Source organism: Lytechinus pictus, chromosome 5 (assembly GCF_037042905.1).
Source record: "Lytechinus pictus isolate F3 Inbred chromosome 5, Lp3.0, whole genome shotgun sequence".
Classification (NCBI taxonomy): domain Eukaryota; kingdom Metazoa; phylum Echinodermata; class Echinoidea; order Temnopleuroida; family Toxopneustidae; genus Lytechinus; species Lytechinus pictus.
Genome location: NC_087249.1, coordinates 9,743,891 through 9,763,168, shown reverse-complemented (window position 1 = coordinate 9,763,168; position 19,278 = coordinate 9,743,891). Strand labels below are relative to the sequence as shown.

Here is a 19,278-nt window from a genome sequence, read left to right as displayed (position 1 = left end):
GTAACTACCTCAGCTTTCTGACATTGACCAACGGTGGTCCCTTTGTAAAACTTGACAGGTTGGTTGGTTACATTGATGACTCTCACTGGTATTGTCTTGGCGCCCGGCCTCATCACTGCCGCATCAACTAGAACACTTCCTGAGCCAGTCCACTTAGACGAAGGTTCCAGGATTACGTCAGTGAATGCCAAATTGTCTTCCATTTGACCCTTGATAACTTGTCCAGTGAGGGGTGGTAGGGTGACGGTATCACTCACAGTGACTCTGCAACAAGCAGGCGGCCCTTCAAAGCTATGGCAAGGGACCTTTACACCATCTACCCACATTTCCCGACGACCAAAATCAACTTTGCATTTCCAGTCCTCAAGGCAATCAAGACCAAGAATTCCATCTTCTTTTACGTCTGCAAACCAAACTAGTTTCCTACGTAACTTCCCTCCTAGACACATGTTCAGTTCTCCTTTACCCTTGAAGGGAATACTGTGCACATCACTCGCAGTAGTCATTTTAACACCTATGTCTCTCTCAAGGAGCTCATCACATCCGATGAGTGAGGCAACACTTGTCTTCATGACAGAAACTGAAGCACCGCAATCTACCAGCATCCGGACTGTGTGGTCACCAATCATGACATCAACAAAAAGACCAATATCTCCTGACCGAGCTGATCTAACAGGCATATATCGAGCTTCCTCGATTCTTGTCCCATTGGGCCTTTTGGGAATTTCTACCGGCTCTCGACCCTTAAAGTCGGTAGGTTCTAGTTTTCCTGTTGCTTGCTGTTTCCTTCTGTCATTGCAGGACAATTAGCCTTGAAGTGCCCTTCGCTCCCGCAATTCCAGCATGTAGCTTCTTTGTTTTTTTCTGCGAAGGATTTGGTTCTTGATTGGGATCTGTAACCTTTCGACCTATCCTTGGACATATCTGCCATGTCTTTTCTCAACTGGGTGACAGTCAACTGCAGTTCTTTCACCAATGTCTCCAGTTGATGTTCAGTTGGCTCTTTTTCTTCCTCGGTCTCTGCATTCAGAGTCCGAACTTGTCTGTAGTTTACTCGCATTGCTTCTGTAGTCTTGAGCTCAGAGATCCTCGCTGCAACAACAAGTGCATCGTCGATTGTTTCACACTGGGCTTTCATAACCTCAAAGCGAACTTCAGCATCCTTCAGAGCATCAACGAAACTATCCTTAGCTAGTGTCCTTCTTGTATCCTCAGATGCAACAGGATATACCTTCCTGATCAGACACTTTACACTATGAGCCAATTCTGTCAGGGTTTCTCCCGCTCCCTGCCTCCTGTTCTTGAGCTTCAAACGGTTTAACTCTGCTTGACCTCTTGATGCATAACGGGTAGTCAAGGCGGCTACTAGAAACTCATAATTCACTCTCTGTGATGGTGACAGTTCCATTAGAATCTCCTGAGCACCACCACGCAGACTTGCTGCCAGAAATACAGCCTTCTCTCGATTGTTCCAAGCGTTAATATCTGCTGCTATTTCAAAATGACTTAAATAGCTCTCAAAAACTTCCTTTCCTGTGAATGTGCCTGGCTCATACACTGGCTTTCTGATTGTCCTGTCAGGTGGGCGCACAGATACAATAGGCCTGCCTATCCTCTGAGGCAAGTATTCATGATCCATGGCCGAGTATTCAGGTTGTCTCCTTTCTTTTCCTGCACACTGTGCGTCGTAGTTTAGGTGATCAAATGAACGCAGAATGCGTGCGCGATGCGAATCTAGGGCCTCTCCTTCCCGATAGTTCCAATCGCCTTGTGCGTCTGGGCGTTCGCTGCCTTGAGATCGCAATGAGTGTGCAATGTCTGCTATCAAACCATTGTGACAACTACTAACGCTTCTTGCGTTGCGATAGTCGTTGTCGAATATATGTGCCCTGTGCATGGGGCCTGGGATCGACGCATCATTGCGTCCTGTCAAAACGCTTCGCGCGTTGCGGCCTTCGTTGCTCAACGAACGCACTGTGTGTGTGTTATCAAGGGTCATAGCCCTACTGCGTGCTCTCGGAACGCCTTGTGCGTTGTAGCCATCGTCGCTCAACGAACGCACTGTGTGTGCGTTATCAGGGGTCGTTGCCCTATTGTGTTCTCTCGAAACGCATTGTGCGTTGCGGCTTTCGTTGCTCAACGAACGCACCATGTGTGCGTTATCAGGGGTCGTCGCCCTATTGCGTTCTCTCAAAACGCCTTGTGCGTTGAGGCCTTCGTCGCTGACCGAACGCACCGCGTGCGTACTTTCAGAGATCAGCTCCTCACCATGCCCAATCACAACGCTTCCTGCGTCGCGGTTTTCGTTGCTTAACACGCACGCTTCGTGCGTAGTGTCAGGAAAAATCTCTTTGTTTGGTCCGTCCATAACGCTCTGTGCGTCGTAGCTCCTGTTGCCCAACGCCGAACGCAGTGTGTGCGTGTTGTTTGAAATCTGCTCCTCCCTGTGTCCGCTCATAACACCTCGTGCGTTATATTCGTTGCCCAACGAACGCACCTGGCGAGCGTCCTCCACCATTAACGCATCATACAATCTACTACCGACGCGTCGTGCGTCCCCATAGGCTGCGTGCTGTGGAAAGCTTCGCACGTGGTCTGACACGTGGTATTCATCTACCGTGACAAATGATGCTCCTTCCTCCGGTTGAATTGTTCCCAAACCATAAGGGACAGTTTCATTAGCATGAATAGGGTGTATTCTCGATTCTGAGATTGATGTGGGTTCTGTGGGTTCCATAATTCGTCTAGAATTATCCCGCGACTGCCACCAATGTAACGCTCCCCACACTCAAATCTCGCCAAATCTTCTTCTCCGTGTGCTTCAATGTAGCTCTCACTGAACTCACGTATACGTCAATCACACACCATTGATTCACGCTAAAATAAGAATCCTTCTGTGATGCCGTTCATTCACATTAACAACATTTATTTAGTAAGTATTCAACAATCCAATCATGAACAATAATAACTGATTATATAGGGCAATTTACCGATTAATCTGGATTACAATTCTTGTATCTCTCCCGATCTTCTATCTGTCTTCCGTTCGTTTCCTCTTCGTATTTTTCTCCTTTCTGCGCCCTCTACGTTAGAACCTTCAGGCGCTACAATACGATACGCAATACACTACATGGGTTTGCTATTGATGTTTTAGTGGTCGAGGGGAGGCCCTTATTTCCTACTTTTTAGCAAGACATGACTAAAAATATATACAACAGAGCATAGAATTAATCATTAAATTTGAATGTATGTCAACAGAATATACTAAGATAACAGGATTGACAAGATTTAAGTGAATATTTACAACTTTAGGCCGGAGCTCCCAGAAGTTACGTCCGACGGTGGCGATGGCGCCCTCTCTCTTCAAGTCTGTCACTGAGAAAGTCATGGATAGAAATTGAAAAGTGTAAGGGATTTTAGAATTTATAGTAATTATGAAGACTCTCACGTTAATATATCTGGACTTTGATTGGGGAATGATCGATAGCCGCTACGAATACTTTTCTTAAATCTTAGTCCCATTCATTGAAAAAGACGTTGGGGCTTTTTTATACCAGTATACTAGATGTTGAGTCACACTAAGTAACACTAACAGTGGCAGTGCTTCGATAGACCTTATCGCAAATAGATTCACGCAAAGGATCATGGGATCGAAAAGGGAGCAATAGCGCCGCCATTGTCCGGATGCTACCATGCGAACGCAAGCAGCCGACAATAAAGTGTACGATTTCCATTTAATGTATCAAAATTGAAAATACGATCGACGCCTGCAGGCAACAACAACATTTTGCCACTCACACGTATTGCGAGGTTGGCATTAGTATAAACCTCGACATTTTGCTAACTTCCAGTAAACGCCTCGTCATATTTGTTCCAGAGTCTAACATCACTTTTCTTCTTAATTATGGGTGACAGAGATGGATGTGCTGTCTATAGCTGCAAGAATTACCACAGATCTTATGAAGACAAGTGCAATTTTATTTAATTTTCGCGCACTGTCTCAGTGTCTGTGCGTATTCTGAGCTGTGCAAAGTGCGCTTGTAATGTATGCACGGACTGCGGCTGCCAATGCGGGCACTCTCGGCCCAGCTCAGGGACAGTGTACGTCGGCGAGGCAGTGGAGGAAAGTCCCGGAATTCCAAGGAAAATAATAAAATGATGATCAATAAAACAATCTCTGCAATACTAGATTTGATTACTTTATTCTAGTTATATATTTTAGTAATATATCAATCGATTGTCAAGAATACATGTTTCATGAATAATTATCTCAATCATGATTTTATTCAGATATTAACCAAGCTGTGTTTTCTTTTTCTCTCCACAGATACACAATTATTGCATGTAATTCAGGATCATGGCCGTTTTTTTTATTAGTGGCCTGGTCCCAAGATTTGATAATACTGCAAATACAAAATAATGAATTAAATATTTAAAAAATGTGAGAATAGATGAAAGTTGAGAGAAAAATAAGTAGAAAAAAAATGAAATGAAAAAGGTGATCTGATGTGAGAGAAGTAATTAGTGACTGAATGCGATGAAATTAAATGAAGATGGAAATTTTGAAATAATATTTGTTTTATTAAAACAATGGAATATACATCATTTATATAAATTAAATATCCATCAGCTGCTTAATTTCAGACAGACAAAATAAAATTACAGAGAGGTTAGAGGGAGACCATGAAGAATACTAGGGCCTATACGGCATCCAAAAATGTTTTAAATACAGGGATTTATTTAATCTTTATGCTGCATGTCATAGGTCTATTTATATGTATTTCTTAATATGTATATTATATATATACATTTATACTCACTAGCTCACTAGACAGTGTACGTCGGCGAGGCAGTGGAGGAAAGTCCCGGAATTCCAAGGAAAATAATAAAATGATGATCAATAAAACAATCTCTGCAATACTAGATTTGATTACTTTATTCTAGTTATATATTTTAGTAATATATCAATCGATTGTCAAGAATACATGTTTCATGAATAATTATCTCAATCATGATTTTATTCAGATATTAACCAAGCTGTGTTTTCTTTTTCTCTCCACAGATACACAATTATTGCATGTAATTCAGGATCATGGCCGTTTTTTTTATTAGTGGCCTGGTCCCAAGATTTGATAATACTGCAAATACAAAATAATGAATTAAATATTTAAAAAATGTGAGAATAGATGAAAGTTGAGAGAAAAATAAGTAGAAAAAAAATGAAATGAAAAAGGTGATCTGATGTGAGAGAAGTAATTAGTGACTGAATGCGATGAAATTAAATGAAGATGGAAATTTTGAAATAATATTTGTTTTATTAAAACAATGGAATATACATCATTTATATAAATTAAATATCCATCAGCTGCTTAATTTCAGACAGACAAAATAAAATTACAGAGAGGTTAGAGGGAGACCATGAAGAATACTAGGGCCTATACGGCATCCAAAAATGTTTTAAATACAGGGATTTATTTAATCTTTATGCTGCATGTCATAGGCCTATTTATATGTATTTCTTAATATGTATATTATATATATACATTTATACTCACTAGCTTATTTTTAATATACTTGATATTTGGTCTCGCGGCCATTCGATCCTCAAGTCTCACCCCCCCCCCTCTAGTACTAGATCTTGTAATGATCAAACTCAAAAGCCTGATTTTTAAGGACTATATTTCCTCCAAAATAACAAAAACTTGCTAAATCTACTAGTTATGGAGATAAGATATAATTATTATGATCTACATTATGATTCTCATCAATATTCTTTAATTGAAAAAAATAGCCTCAGGCTCTCTCCGGATCGCCGACGTGCTCTTTTCTAAAGTCGATAGCATTGACCAGCAATCACCATGCTCACTTTTCCCACAAAATCTTCCCAAATTTAGCCCCAGAAAACTTGGAAAATTCGGTGAGCATTGAGTTCATACTTTCGCTGTGCAATCATGTTACAAAGATTGTTCTATAAATCCACATTCAAGTATCCAAAATAATTTCAATACTAAGAAATCAAACTTTTAAAAAAGCCTGGATTTTGAGTGACACTACACAAAACATATGGCGTTGTATGGCTTCCCGAAAGCCAATTTCGCGTTTGCTCCCTTTTCATTCCCGTGATCCTTTGCGGTGACATACGCCCTCACGCGACGAACGCTATTTGCGAAGTTCAGTCTAGTTTTAATACTTTAATGGCTGGAGGCATCGGGACCACATTTTTGGGCTGAATTTGGTGTATCTATTTTAGCATATAAGGTTAATACTGTTATGTTTGACCACATTGGTACTCAGAGTAGAAGTGACAGTAGACTCTATAAACTTTTTACTATAGACAGCTGGCAGCCGTCTGTTTCGAGGAGTTTTTTTAACATTTAAAAAAAGATATATTTCTCCTCGTTCACAGACAGCTCACTATCGTGCATCCACCATTAGGGGGTTAACAATGCAAAATCCTACCGACGGGGCTCATCGATTTTTGTCTTTATTTCATAAAAATATATAAAAAGAACTGTACCAAAATAAAGATTTTTGGGGGGGCCTGAAATGCACCAAAACGGGGAAAAATAAACTTAAAACTAAAAGGGGAAAAAATAGTGACTTCCTTCGGCTGTCGCGCAAAATCTCTTCCCTGTTTTATCCGAACTTAATACATAAACATACAGTCAGTCCGCAAGCCCTGAAAAAGTAGCTTCTTTTATCCAAGTGATATTCATGACTAGAGGGTTTTTGCATAGTTAATGAGCTTGGTGCGAACCAAAACACCTCTTTTTATTCGGCCATTGCTGCTCTAAATATTGACCAAATTTCATGTTTTTGGTATGTTTGTAAAGAAGAAGAATCATTCTTTCAGGTCATGTGTTTGGATTTTTAAAAGAATGTTGTAATATAGGAAAAACTTTTGATCTAAAACATGAAACAAAATATTTTTTTTCATGCAACAAAAGTTGTTGTTTTCACACTTAATTTCTGTTTGGGCACAAATTATTTTTAGATCATGATAAAGCTGAAGGTCTAAGCTTTAATATGATATAATTTTTATAAGAAGATGTATTTTAGATGGGTCAGCAGCCAGCTTTTCATAGGCCAAGTACATTTTGCAGCTCAAAAACAAGAATACTGCGCTCTTGATTGGTCATAGAGACCACACACCCACGCAAATTCCAATGTTCCCCACACTGGGCCTCTGCAAGGTCACACTCACCATGTGGTAATCTCTTCAAATTACCCGCGCCTGTTTGTTTTGAAAACAGTATTCAGCCAATCAGAACTCTGGATTTTATGTTACTCAGAAATTTCAGAAATCTCGTCTTGCATCTTGATGGAAAAAGCTGGCTGCTGACCCATCTAAAAGATGCCCCATATCAAGAGTGACATTGTAAGAAAGTATAGAGTTTGAGCTTTCTGATGATATGAATAATGTTGGTGCCTAAAACACAAAATGTTGCACAATTTGCAAGTGAAAACAGAGGAAGAAAATTTTGTTTGATGCATCTTTTCAGGTAAAAAATTCACTTATTTATCAAAATATTTCGTTCAAAAGAAATGACTAATATAAAAGAGTAACATTTACTCTTGCCCATGGTACAAAAATAATCAATATTACTCCAGGAGAAAGTGGTTAAATTCTTTGAGAAAGAAAGTCTCACAATTCACAAGATTTTGCAGGGACATGAATTCAGCCACGAGAGGACTTGGATAAATCTTGCTCATTTGCTCATTAACACAGGGGCTTGCGGACTGACTGCATATGGCCATTGATTCCCTGTACAGATCGAGCTAGAACTTCAGTCTCTGTAATTTGGTGAGTGGAGCCAACAGAGTTCAGCGGAACAACCAACATAACAGAGAGCGAAGCTTTTGGTCTAGGTTAACTTAAGCCTAACGTTAGACCTAATTTTCTGTTTGTCGCGTTAATTTCCAAAGTTTTATTTAACTCGTACACAGTCACAGACAGGATTCTTGCTGTTTGCTGTAACTAAATGGGTTATGCACTGATAAATAGTTTTTAAAAAAGGATTGTAGATCTACATAACGTAATAAGACACAAAATAAAATATGGGCAATTCTGAGGCTATATCTGGAATTAAATTTTGATAATTACTGATAATGATCTCTCTTGATTTATTATAAAATTTGGTTCTTTAACATCTTGTTTAACCTTATCATGTAATCTGTCTGAATCATTTCTTTCCTCATTCAACCAAGTGTTATTTATTCATTCTGTTTTGCAGTAGACAGACAGACAGACCCTTGAATGAAACATCTTTGCCTCGAATTCCAACCGCATCATCAATGCTCCCCGTCAATATTCATCAAGATTTCCCCTAAGACTGAAAATAAGATTGAGCCTGACAGCCGAGACCAATGCTGATGACATTTCTGAGTGGTGTGTACCTGCTTAAGGTGTTTCTCCAGGGTGGTCCTGGTGAGACGATGGAAGAGAAGAAGATGGAACCGTCTAAACCTCCACCATGTCCCAGCTGGACCACGCAAGAAGAGCTTGATGGCATGGCCCTTGATATCTATGGTGAGGGTCATTTATCTAAAATTGAAAATTAATAATCATAACATTTATATAGTCCATACAGGGGAAGTTCACTCTGATGGAAAGTTTATTGTAAACATAGCAGGAAAAACTATGTGTGAAGGTTTGAGGAAAATCCAAAGAGTAAAAAAATTATTGGTAGCTTGATTTTTTTTTTAATTTGTGACGTCATGTGCAAGCAGCTTCCTAATAAATCGTGAAGTAATAAAATCAATGAAATGTTTTCTAAAAAATTAAAATGGTTACTGTGCCTTCAGTATATCAACAGACAAATCATTCCACACCCACTCCTGGAAGCAAAAAAAAAATTAGTCATCATGAAAAATAAAAAAATTGAAATTTATGCATTTTTCATAACACAACATATGGGGCAGCTGTTGGTATGATGTCACTAATCAAAAACTTAAAAATTCTAATAAGTTTCTAATCTTTGTGGATTTTCTTCAAAACTGCACTTCTGTTTTTTATTTTTTTCTAGTATTTTTTCATTAAACTCTTTGTCAGGGTGCGCTGCATACTGTTACTCCAGCTTTAGCACAGCTAACCTGATCAGGCGCTCAAACATTCAAGGAATTTCTTTTTACTGGATGGAGAGTGTTAAATGTTGATAAACGCCTTGCCAAAGTTTGCAAGTGTTGCAGTGGGATTTGAACCCCAGACCTCATAGTGCAAAGTCCCGAGACTCCCCTGAGCGACAACACCTCATAATTATGAAGAAGTACCAAGTTAAACACTTGGGTTAGTATTTTCGTGGCATTGATAAGACAACCAGAACATTCTTCATGGAGTGCCTGTTTTGCAACCTTTGACAAAGTACCGATAACTTTAATCTTGCAGAGATGGGTGTCATAATAATATTAAATTTGCAAGGAAATGACTCGAACAAGCTTTAAGATTCAGAATTGTGCTGTAGTACTACCAGTATACAGTGATATAGAGATCAATTACAATGACAGGTAATCGTCAATCTTTTAAAATTTTTGCTGATCCTTCTTCATCTTGCAGACATCATCCGAGACATCCAAGACCCCGAGAAACCAAACACCCTTGAAGAGTTGGAGGTGGTCTACGAGGACGGAGTCACTGTAGCAGCACTTGAGACAGAGGAACAGGGTCATGTGATCAATCTTGAATTCACTCCAACCGTTCCACACTGCTCCTTGGCGACATTGATTGGTAAATGCAGTGAATCCTGTCTATAAAGACCACTCAATGGTCACAAGAAAAGTGGTTTTGGTTGGAACTTGGTCTTTATGGACAGGCTCTGTAGTACATGCTCACTTATTTCACTGCTGATTGAACAGTTTCATCTGCTCCTTGGAAACCCTGATCGGTAATTGCAGGGAAACCTGTCTATTAAGACCACTCAGTGGTCACAAAGAAAGCGATTTGGCTGGATCTTGGTCTTTTAATGGACAGGATATGTTAAAGCAATACTAGAGTAATCCAGATCAGTGCTTCTCAACCTTTAGGTTAAATTTGAAAGCCAATCTGCCTTTCATAAATTTAATTTCAAGCACACTTGTCATTCTCAATTTTATTTTGGCCCACATAACAAATTCTTAATGAGAAAAGAAATATCAAACAAAAATAGTTACCGGTACTTTGCTTATCACCTTTCCCCATTTCCAAAGAGAAATATCTGATTTTAATACATGATTATATTGCATTGAAGATAATGTTAAATCGTTGATTTATTTTGTTTATTTTGCATGCCACATTGATGGGATGTGATTTGAGAGTTAGGTTGAATCCAAGATGTGTCATGTTATATTTAGATACATATTTTTTTTTAAATAAGACTTGACTAAGATATGGTTGCTTACCAGTGATTATTTTCTCATTGAGAAGCCTTTCAAGTTCATTCAAGGTTCAGAAACCATTGTAAATGAGAGAGAAAGAAATAAAGAGAAAAAATGAAAGAGAGTTGAGGGGGGGGGGGGGTAGAGAAAACAAGGCAGGGAAATAGAAAATAAGAATGGTGAGTTATAGGTAGTAAATGTGCAAATGAACAAGGCGTATGAAAGGACTGTTTAAATTGGACTAACTCAGCAGTGAACTAACACACACCAAAGGAAGGGACATTAGAAGCTGTACATGGCAATGTTTTTAAAGCTAATAACTTTGTCTTTATATTTTCTAATTGAATCTTTGTATACTAGGTCTTTGTCTCAGAGTCAGGTTGGACAGAAGTCTTCCAAGTAAACACAAGGTAAAACAACCCCCACAAATATATATACATGTATATAGAGATGTATACAGTGCGTCCCACAAAAAACGTAACCAAGATTTATCATAACTGAATCACAAAGACAATAGACAAACAACCTACCATTGTAAAGCTTAGAATCTCCTCTTTCATCTGATATTACTTAGATTATATTTCATTCACGCATGACCGAGCAAAAACAATTTGAAGAGGATACCAAAAAGTCACTTGGCGGGCTGTATCTGGGTTTCAAAAAGAAAACCATATTTTTAAAAAGTTCAATATCTGCTCTTTAATTTGATACCTCAATTACAGAAAATGGTCAAGAAATAAAGTTCTGGTTATTTGAAATAAAGCTTTAATTTCAATGATTTTGTAAAATGAAGAGGTTTTACAGGCTAGCGTCCAGACTCTCTCGACACGCCGTTTTGTTGACGATCAGCCATGCATTAAGTCTTTTGTTAACCGTGCGATAGCTTGCGTGGGAAACCGGTGAAAACATGTTTCTTTAATGAAATTATGGAAATACAAGCATTGTTTCGAAGGAACAGAACTTTTTTACTTATTGGCCATTTTCTGTTATTAAGGTATAAAAAAAGTGCAGATATTGAACTTTTTAGGCATGTGACTTTCTTTTTGAAATTCAGATACCCCCTGCCAAATGAGATTTTGGTATCCTTTCTCCAAATTGTTTTTGCTCACTCATGCGTGAATGAGGAATAATCTAAGTAATTTCAGATGAAAGAGGAGATTCTAAGCTTTACATTGGTAGGTCATTTGTCTATTGTATTTATGATTAGTTAAGATAAATATCGGTTTCGTTTTTTGTGGGACGCACTGTATAGAGAGAGTGAAAGAGAGAGAGTAGAAAGAGAGAGGGAGAGACAGAAAGACTAACAGACAATGTTAAAAAGGGAAAATATCAGTGAGCTTTTTGACATCTGTCATTGTTTGAACAGAAGATAAAATGGAATAATTCTCTTACTAATACACTGTTTTCAGGAATATATATATTAATAAAATGCATGCATTACATTTCTCAATGGGGCTCTTAATTGAGCTCTTAATATTTAAGGATGACTCTACAGTGTGTTTCATAGGTGTTTAAAACATATTTTCATCCATCGTTTTTATGATACAGATTGACATCATTGTCAAAAAGGGAACACATGCAACTGAGGAAGAAAGTAAGTATGGTATCTGTGAAAAAAGTTTGGAATAAACTTGTATTTTATCAATCATTTCTATGATGTAAGAGATTTCACTTCTCCCAAAATTTAAAAGGATTTATGAATCTGGATTAGTCATATTTTAGAGATTTGTCCAGTCAGCTTCAAGCTGAATAGAAGAGTTGCAATATTATGCTCAAAAGAGCCATGGAAACATAAAAAAGGAGCCTTTGAAAATTCTCATTCATTGCAGTGTTAAAGCTTATCCAATGTTGCAGATTTAGGCAGTAAGTTGTCAAAAGTAACCCCCGAAAATAAAATAATAATATATATATATTTTTTTTTAATGGTCCTTGGTATGCATAGATTTATACTTTCTTCGACCAGACATTGAAATCAAAATGATTTTATCTGATTACACTAATCTCTTTAATCAAGTGCTTTTGTCATTATCTTTTGGCAAGAATCTACATTTGTCTCGTTCGACCCAGGGTCCCGTTGCATGAAAGTTACTCTTTATGGTAACTTTGCCATCCAGTGGTATCTTTCATGGAATCCTTGATGCTAATTGGCTGTTGAGTATTGCTGCCATGGTAGTTACCATTGGATGGCAAAGTTATACAACGGGACCCTGGTGAGGTAAACAGATACTTAGCAGGAATTAATTCCTTGAAAATGCATATTCGCTGTATTAATGCTTTCCTGGCGCTAAAGCCAGGGGATTTAAAGATAAATACCCATTGTGGTAATGATCTCAAAATGAGTTTGAATAGAATCCGATAAAATTACCACCCAAGTGTTTGTGTGAATAAATAAACAATATGTGCCAAATGGCTAAGGAAAAGAATGCGTAATTGCTGAGAAATGAGCAAAATAAGCACGGAATCCCTTCAAATGTCTGGTATTTTTCCAAGCAATATTAATACATTGTCCCACATATGCTTATCTGTGTTAGTAATCAGATTTATTGGTTTTGAGCTAAGATTTCATGATTTCAGAAAGATAAGTTTATATACATGTACCAGATCTTGATATATGATAATATGGTGACAATTAACTTTGATTTAAAAGACTTTCTTATGAAATAATTGTTTGCTGCAACAACTTTCTTTTACCTTTAAATATAACCAAAGTTCTTTGAAAGTGCAGAGAACTTTGCTCTGTATTAATGTTAATCAGTAATCTCTTTGAACTCCAAGGTGTACTTATTATAATTTACGTCTTTCAATAGAGTCATGCCCTTTGGTACTTCCTTTCTCTCACATTTTTAACATTATTATTACATTACTTTTATTCAACTTTGCATTCCATTAATGTAATTCAGTAAACTCTTTGAACTTCAAGGTGTATGTCAATAGAGTCATGCCCTTTGGTACTTCCTTTTCTCTCACATTTTTAACATTGTTATTACATATCTTTTATTCAACTTTGCAATGCATTAATGTTATTCAGTAAACTTCAAGGTGTATTTATTATCATTGAAGTCTGTTAATAGACTCATGCCCTTTGGTATTTCCTTTTCTCTTTTATTTCTAACAGTTAACAAACAAATCAACGACAAGGAGAGAATAGCAGCAGCCATGGAGAATCCCAACCTCCGGAAACTTGTTGAAAAGTGTGTAAGCATCGAGGATTATTGAAGAGAGACCTTGGGCTACAATTGAAACTCTAGAATTGCAGGTTTAAGAGCGGTGGTTGAATTAAGTAGGCGCGTTCGAGTGTTCTGTAGAAACGTATTGTACCTTGCTAGAAGCGTGTAGAGGTGAACCACCTTCTGACCTGGTCTGAAGCGTACCGAAGCAAACCGTGGCTTGATGATGGTGTTAACTCAGGCTGACCTTCACCTTACTATATCAGAGTGGCAAGTCAACAATATAAAATGAAATCAGGGAACGTAGCGAGGTGTAGAGATTGATGCCCCCGAGATAAGCGGATCTGGATGCTTTCAAAATGAACCATACTGCTTGTACGATAAGGTACAGTTTTCTTCAAAAAGCTCATGAATATCATGAATGTAAGAACAGTGTCCCTTTTGAGCACGAAACTCTTTGACATCTTCGGAAGGTGGTTTCAGCAGGGTAGAAGCACCGTAGCAGCTGTTTCTGATCAAAATAGGTGATTAAAGATTGATCCAAATTGCATTTTTGATTGTGGAATTGTGGATCTAGTACATGACGGGTTTGTTGGAATGAATTGGATACATTTTTTGCAGGATTAACCAAATGTTGTGTCTATGACAAGATGTACCCATGCCATTATACAGTGCATCTCAGAAAAAAAGGAAACCAGGATTACCACTTCTTTTTTTCTTCAAAGGCAAATTAATTAAGATATTTCATTTACATAATCATCTAATTCAATTATTCCTCTACATTTCGATATCTAATGTGTGACAAACAGCTCACGCATTAATGAGCAAGACGAGTTTGAAATTTTAATGTAAAAATTTAATGTCAAAAGCAGGTCGTGCAGAAAAGTTTAACAAGATTAGTTTGTGGTACATCAACTGTGCTTATTCAACAATTGACTCATTAGCATTTCTTTGTATTCTTTAAGTTTCTCTAACAGATCCCTGAAAATGCAAATCGTTTCTGATAGGCCTCAATATTCATTGTTTTTATTTTGCCATTCGTGAATGATTTGCTAAACTGTTGGTCTTGAATTAAAGATGATATTCCACTCTTACCATAAGTATCAAATTCACAAGTAAAAACGTGTTAAATAATTGTGAAATTTATATCTGAAAACGGGTTGCCTTTTTTGTGGGACGCACTGTAAAAATGAAATTGACACGTCATTCCTAAATCCTTTGAGATATAGCTACATCATCCTCTTCATATCACCAACCTGGGCCTTTTCTTACAAAGAGTTGCAATTGATCTGCTCAACCACAACTATGGATACAAATACATGTTTGTTCCAAATGTTTTCTAGATGTATAACTCCCACATTCGTCTTTGTGTTGCCAATTCAGTGCACTTCCTCTTTGTTAACAAAGGACTTTTTGCAAATTTTCAGGCATAAATATTGACAATGATGGATTACCTCCTAGTTGAGGTTAATTGGATGAAACGCATCTCTATGAAGGACGGGACCGCGATGTTGTATGGTTGCCATACTGCTGACCTTCCATCCTACAGACTATCTTCTTGGTGGGCTATATATGGAATGTGATCGCAACTTGCTTGAGTTAACCCCATCAAAGTTCAATTACCCACTAATGAGCGGGTAGAAGTCTTAGAATAACAATAATCCATTTTAATTGGGTTGAACTCTCATGGACAGTATCATGGTGATACTAGGAATATAAAATATAATTATAAATTTCTATTTATTTCTCCTCTTGTATATTCTTTTTTTTTTGTATGTTGAAATGCAAATAGAATTGATATACTGATCGGACTGAAATGTATCAGAGTATCTTTATGATTAATAAATTTATGAAATGTTATTTTTTTTATATCTGAGGTAACAGCAAAGACAAGTATAAGGGGGATCCAAGGCAAGGTTATCACTGGAGTTTAAAGGGGAAGTCTAACCTGAGATAAGGTTGATTTTGAAATTGCTACCATTTTGAATTTTAAAAGCAGAAAGATGAGAGAAACGTACCAAATGAAATTTCAAGCAAAATCCATCAAAGAATTACTAAGTGAATGAATTTGTAAAATTTTCATTTTATGACATCCATGTAAACAGTTCCCCCATATGTCATGTAACATAGATTTTTGTTCATAAATCACCATATTCTAAAAAATATGACAATGATTTTGCCTGTTCATTAATTATGCAGTCAGAAAAATTATCTTGAACATGCTTCAAATTGAGAAATACAATCAAGAATATACAATTTATGGGATTTTATCCCTAAATATTACCCTCTCCACAATTTTCAACATGAACAACCTGCTTTCATATATTTTTTATGTGTTTGATGGTTCTGTCTAATTATTAACTTTACATACATGTAACGGTCTCAAACTTTATGCGTGGCTAGAAAATGCTGAAATTCCTACAAATACCACACCATTTTTTTATGCCGGGAATCGAACCCGGGCCCCCAGCTTTGAACGCCGGTGCCTTAAACACTAGACCACAGAGACGGGTTGGCTAGGGCGACCCCGATCCGATAGACCGTCAGATAGACAGATTTTCGACACTATACCAATTATAATTTCTTTTGTCGGGTGTAGGTGGGTTTTGAACAATGACAAGCCGCCATGCCTCAGCTGGATCAAAGCTACAGTGTATTGCCTTGATACAGTACACGTATGGGAGAAAGTATACAAATGTGTGAAATTATATATGTACAACAGCTTTGGAAACTCTTTTCATTTAAATTATTAGTGAAAGAATTCCCCAGAGCTATATTACATATGCCACTTATTTTCAAAATGAAATTGATCATGAAATCTTTTCAATGACTTGCTATAGGTATGTCATCAAAGATTTTCCTTTTCTTTTTTTTAATACTTTTATCTTGCCCATTTTTGTAACTTTTGAAAAATGTAACTATAGATCGCAAAGTCGAAGCACGGTTACGCAATTATAAATATTCTGACCTATATGTGATAGTGGGACCTTCTTTGAATAATTTATCTCTGTTTTTTACTTCACAAAGAAATTTGTTAATTTGCAGTAATACTTTAAATAAAGCACTTCATGTAGTGAAGTATGAAAGTAGAAAATTGGAGATCGGGTGTAAGGATATTGCCCAGTTTGTAATAGAAGTCCTCAATATAATTTGTTTCCTAAAAGGGCAAGGTACTGTATTTTAATGTTTTTTATTTAGTATTCATGTAATGATGATTCTAAGCACCATTTGAAGACATTGAAATTTGTGAGACATTTCCTATTTTTTAGCAAGCGCCATGAGCACCCAGCTGAGGCGGATACCGACGCTATATAAGAACAATCATTAAAGGGATGGTCCGGGCTGAAAATATTTATATCTTAATAAATAGAGTAAAATTCAGAGCAAAATGCTGAAAATTTTATCAAAATCGGATAACAAATAACGAAGTTATTGAATTTTAAAGTTATCAATATTTTGTGAAAACAGTTATATGTACATCATGAATATTCATTAGGTGGGCGATGATGTCACATCCCCACTTTCCTTTTTCTTATGTTATTACATGAAATCCTAATTGTTTCATTTTTTCATACATGTTTAAATGATGGGTCTCCATTTTGATGAAATAAGTTACGGCAATAAATAACTAATGCACTTAATCAGCTGTCAATCCAAGTGTTTTAGTTCTTGGTAGAAAAAATTTGAATAAACCTAATTTCATAAAATAAAATACAAAAGAACAAGTGATCTGATTTTGATCAAATTTTCAGCATTTTGCTTTGTGAATTTTACTCTTTTAATTGAGATGTAAATATCTCGAGCCCGGACCATCCCTTTAATGGCATTTTGATAGGATAACATGTAGTTTGAACAGCCAATATTTTGGTGTGTTTTTTTTTTAATAAATGTTATGCAGCATGTTATTAAGAGTTGGTATCTTCAGGATTTGACTTTTCTCTCCATGTGCAGCAATGGTCAAATAGAGGAGAAAACAATGCTGGATTAGCAGAAAAGTTTTTAATATTCTGCTCAAACAGTACTTTTTATATCGTGATTCAACATAAAATACTAGGTAAGTTATTTTAATTGAAAGAATCATTCCAATGAGTTATGAATGGAGAATGTTGGCCCTCTTCTTTTCTTTCTTGAAATTTATTTTGCCTGATTGGAGAAGTGTCGATTAAATTTAAATAAGTCACATTTTACAACTCCTAGATGTCTTAAATTCATATTTGCAAAATGAAATGAGTGTTTATAATCCTTCCATGGAAATATATTAAAAGCTTAGCAAAGTATTATTTAAAATTCAGTAAACTGTTTTAATTTTCGGTCATATCAAAAGGCACTTTACAAATGAAATGTATTATCAAATGCATTATTGAGGAAAATATTTTGTATTTAGGTTGCCTGTGTTTGGGTAACCTGACACTTGAGTTTATTGAGAACATTTTTCAGTCTGTTTTGTGACAACTAAAATTAAACAATATTACTTCAACAAATTATAAAATCAACAGAATTCTAGTGCAATGTTTGGTTATAAAGTTAATACAAAAGCTCTTCTTTAGTACAGTTCCAACGTTCCATAAATGTTCTGCAAAAAAAAGAGAGAATATTTGATTTTTTTTTTAATATTGAAATACGCTAGACTCTGCATGAGTCAACCTACTATACATGGAAAGTCTTTTAACTCGAAGCATTGTTTCAGACCAGAATATGCTAAACATACGGGTAACAACATAAAGTCAAATTTCTCCTCAGTCAATGAGATTTATGTTGTCCAAGAGATTTGATGTAGCCAGAGTCGCCTGTAACTATTGTATGCTATGTATGTACATGTTCTTTCCAATACAAATAAGATTTAAAGAAAAAAAATTGTTAAATGAAGCCACTTTTCCCCCAATACTCAAAAAATGATTTGAAAATATTGTCACTTCATTGATGTACATCAATCAGTGTATATGAATGTATTTTCTTCAATAAAATTTGTGAAATGGTAATTAATTTCAATTATGTGTATTTTGTAAAGTTATAATGCAAATATTCAAAGGAATCAAACCGGGTGGTAGTTGTTTTTGTTTGTAAAAAAAAATCTGAGAAGAAAATCTGTGAAAGTTTGGATAAATTTGGACAATGGTAAAGACTGTAAAGCCGATCTTAACAGACACCTTTCTGACTGCCTTGACCAGACAAAGCCCCCATCACACTTCTCAAGGAATCGTTAGGAATCAAACAGAATCAGCTGGAATGAATGAAGATAAAAAATCTAGAAAAATCATGGGAGGGGGTCCGAATTCACCCAACTGGAGTTTCTAATAAGGTAAATTTACCAAGCGACTCATCATACACTAGTCACAATGAGTCGGGTTTAAAATTTGTGTTGCATTCTTGGATATTCGAAGGGGCATTCTAAAAATTCTGTTTTATATTTGCATTCGGAATATGCGGGCCAGTTCTTGTGGGCGCTCATAACGTTTAAGTCATGTTTGAAATTTTTGAGGTGCGTTCGAAGTGGAAAGAATATCGAACGGTGTTCAAAGTACATTCTTACTGCATTCTATGCATTTTTTTCTTCTAAAACTTGACCAGTTTGTGGTCGAACAATAGTCAGTTAACTCCGTCTGATTCTGCTTGATTCGGAATAAGTGTGATGGGGGCTTAAGGAATGATTTTGTCATATTTTTTCCTGGTCCAACAGGTGGAAGGATGATACCAAAGTTTCAAACAAACCGAAAATCGTGATACTTCGTTTGATGTTCATGAAGCCGATTTGTGTAATGGC

General features: G+C 36.6%; 1 protein-coding gene across 2 annotated transcripts; it reads left to right on the top strand.

Annotated features, from left to right (window-relative positions):
• The first annotated feature begins 3,366 nt into the window (after positions 1–3,366).
• LOC129262453 (cytosolic iron-sulfur assembly component 2A-like) lies at positions 3,367–18,348 on the top strand. 2 transcript variants are annotated; one of them, XM_054900577.2, is made up of 6 exons: positions 3,367–3,406; positions 8,235–8,530; positions 9,554–9,724; positions 10,711–10,760; positions 11,899–11,944; positions 13,466–18,348. In XM_054900577.2, the coding sequence occupies exons 2-6, from the start codon at positions 8,368–8,370 to the stop codon at positions 13,564–13,566; spliced, it is 531 nt and encodes a 176-aa protein (XP_054756552.2). In that variant the 5' UTR covers positions 3,367–3,406; positions 8,235–8,367; the 3' UTR covers positions 13,567–18,348. The 2 variants fall into 2 exon arrangements, with proteins under 2 accessions (XP_054756552.2, XP_063955846.1); XM_064099776.1 differs by lacking the exon at positions 3,367–3,406 and adding an exon at positions 7,314–7,804 and having other exon boundaries at positions 13,466–16,314.
• Positions 18,349–19,278: the final 930 nt, after the last annotated feature.

Bases quoted from the DNA above. Each gene is read 5' to 3' on its own strand.
- LOC129262453 (XM_054900577.2), top strand. From the start codon at position 8,368: ATGCTGATGACATTTCTGAGTGGTGTGTACCTGCTTAAGGTGTTTCTC. The intron at 8,531-9,553 runs GTGAGGGTCATT...TTCATCTTGCAG, and splicing joins CATGGCCCTTGATATCTATG to ACATCATCCGAGACATCCAA. The intron at 11,945-13,465 runs GTAAGTATGGTA...TATTTCTAACAG, and splicing joins ACATGCAACTGAGGAAGAAA to TTAACAAACAAATCAACGAC.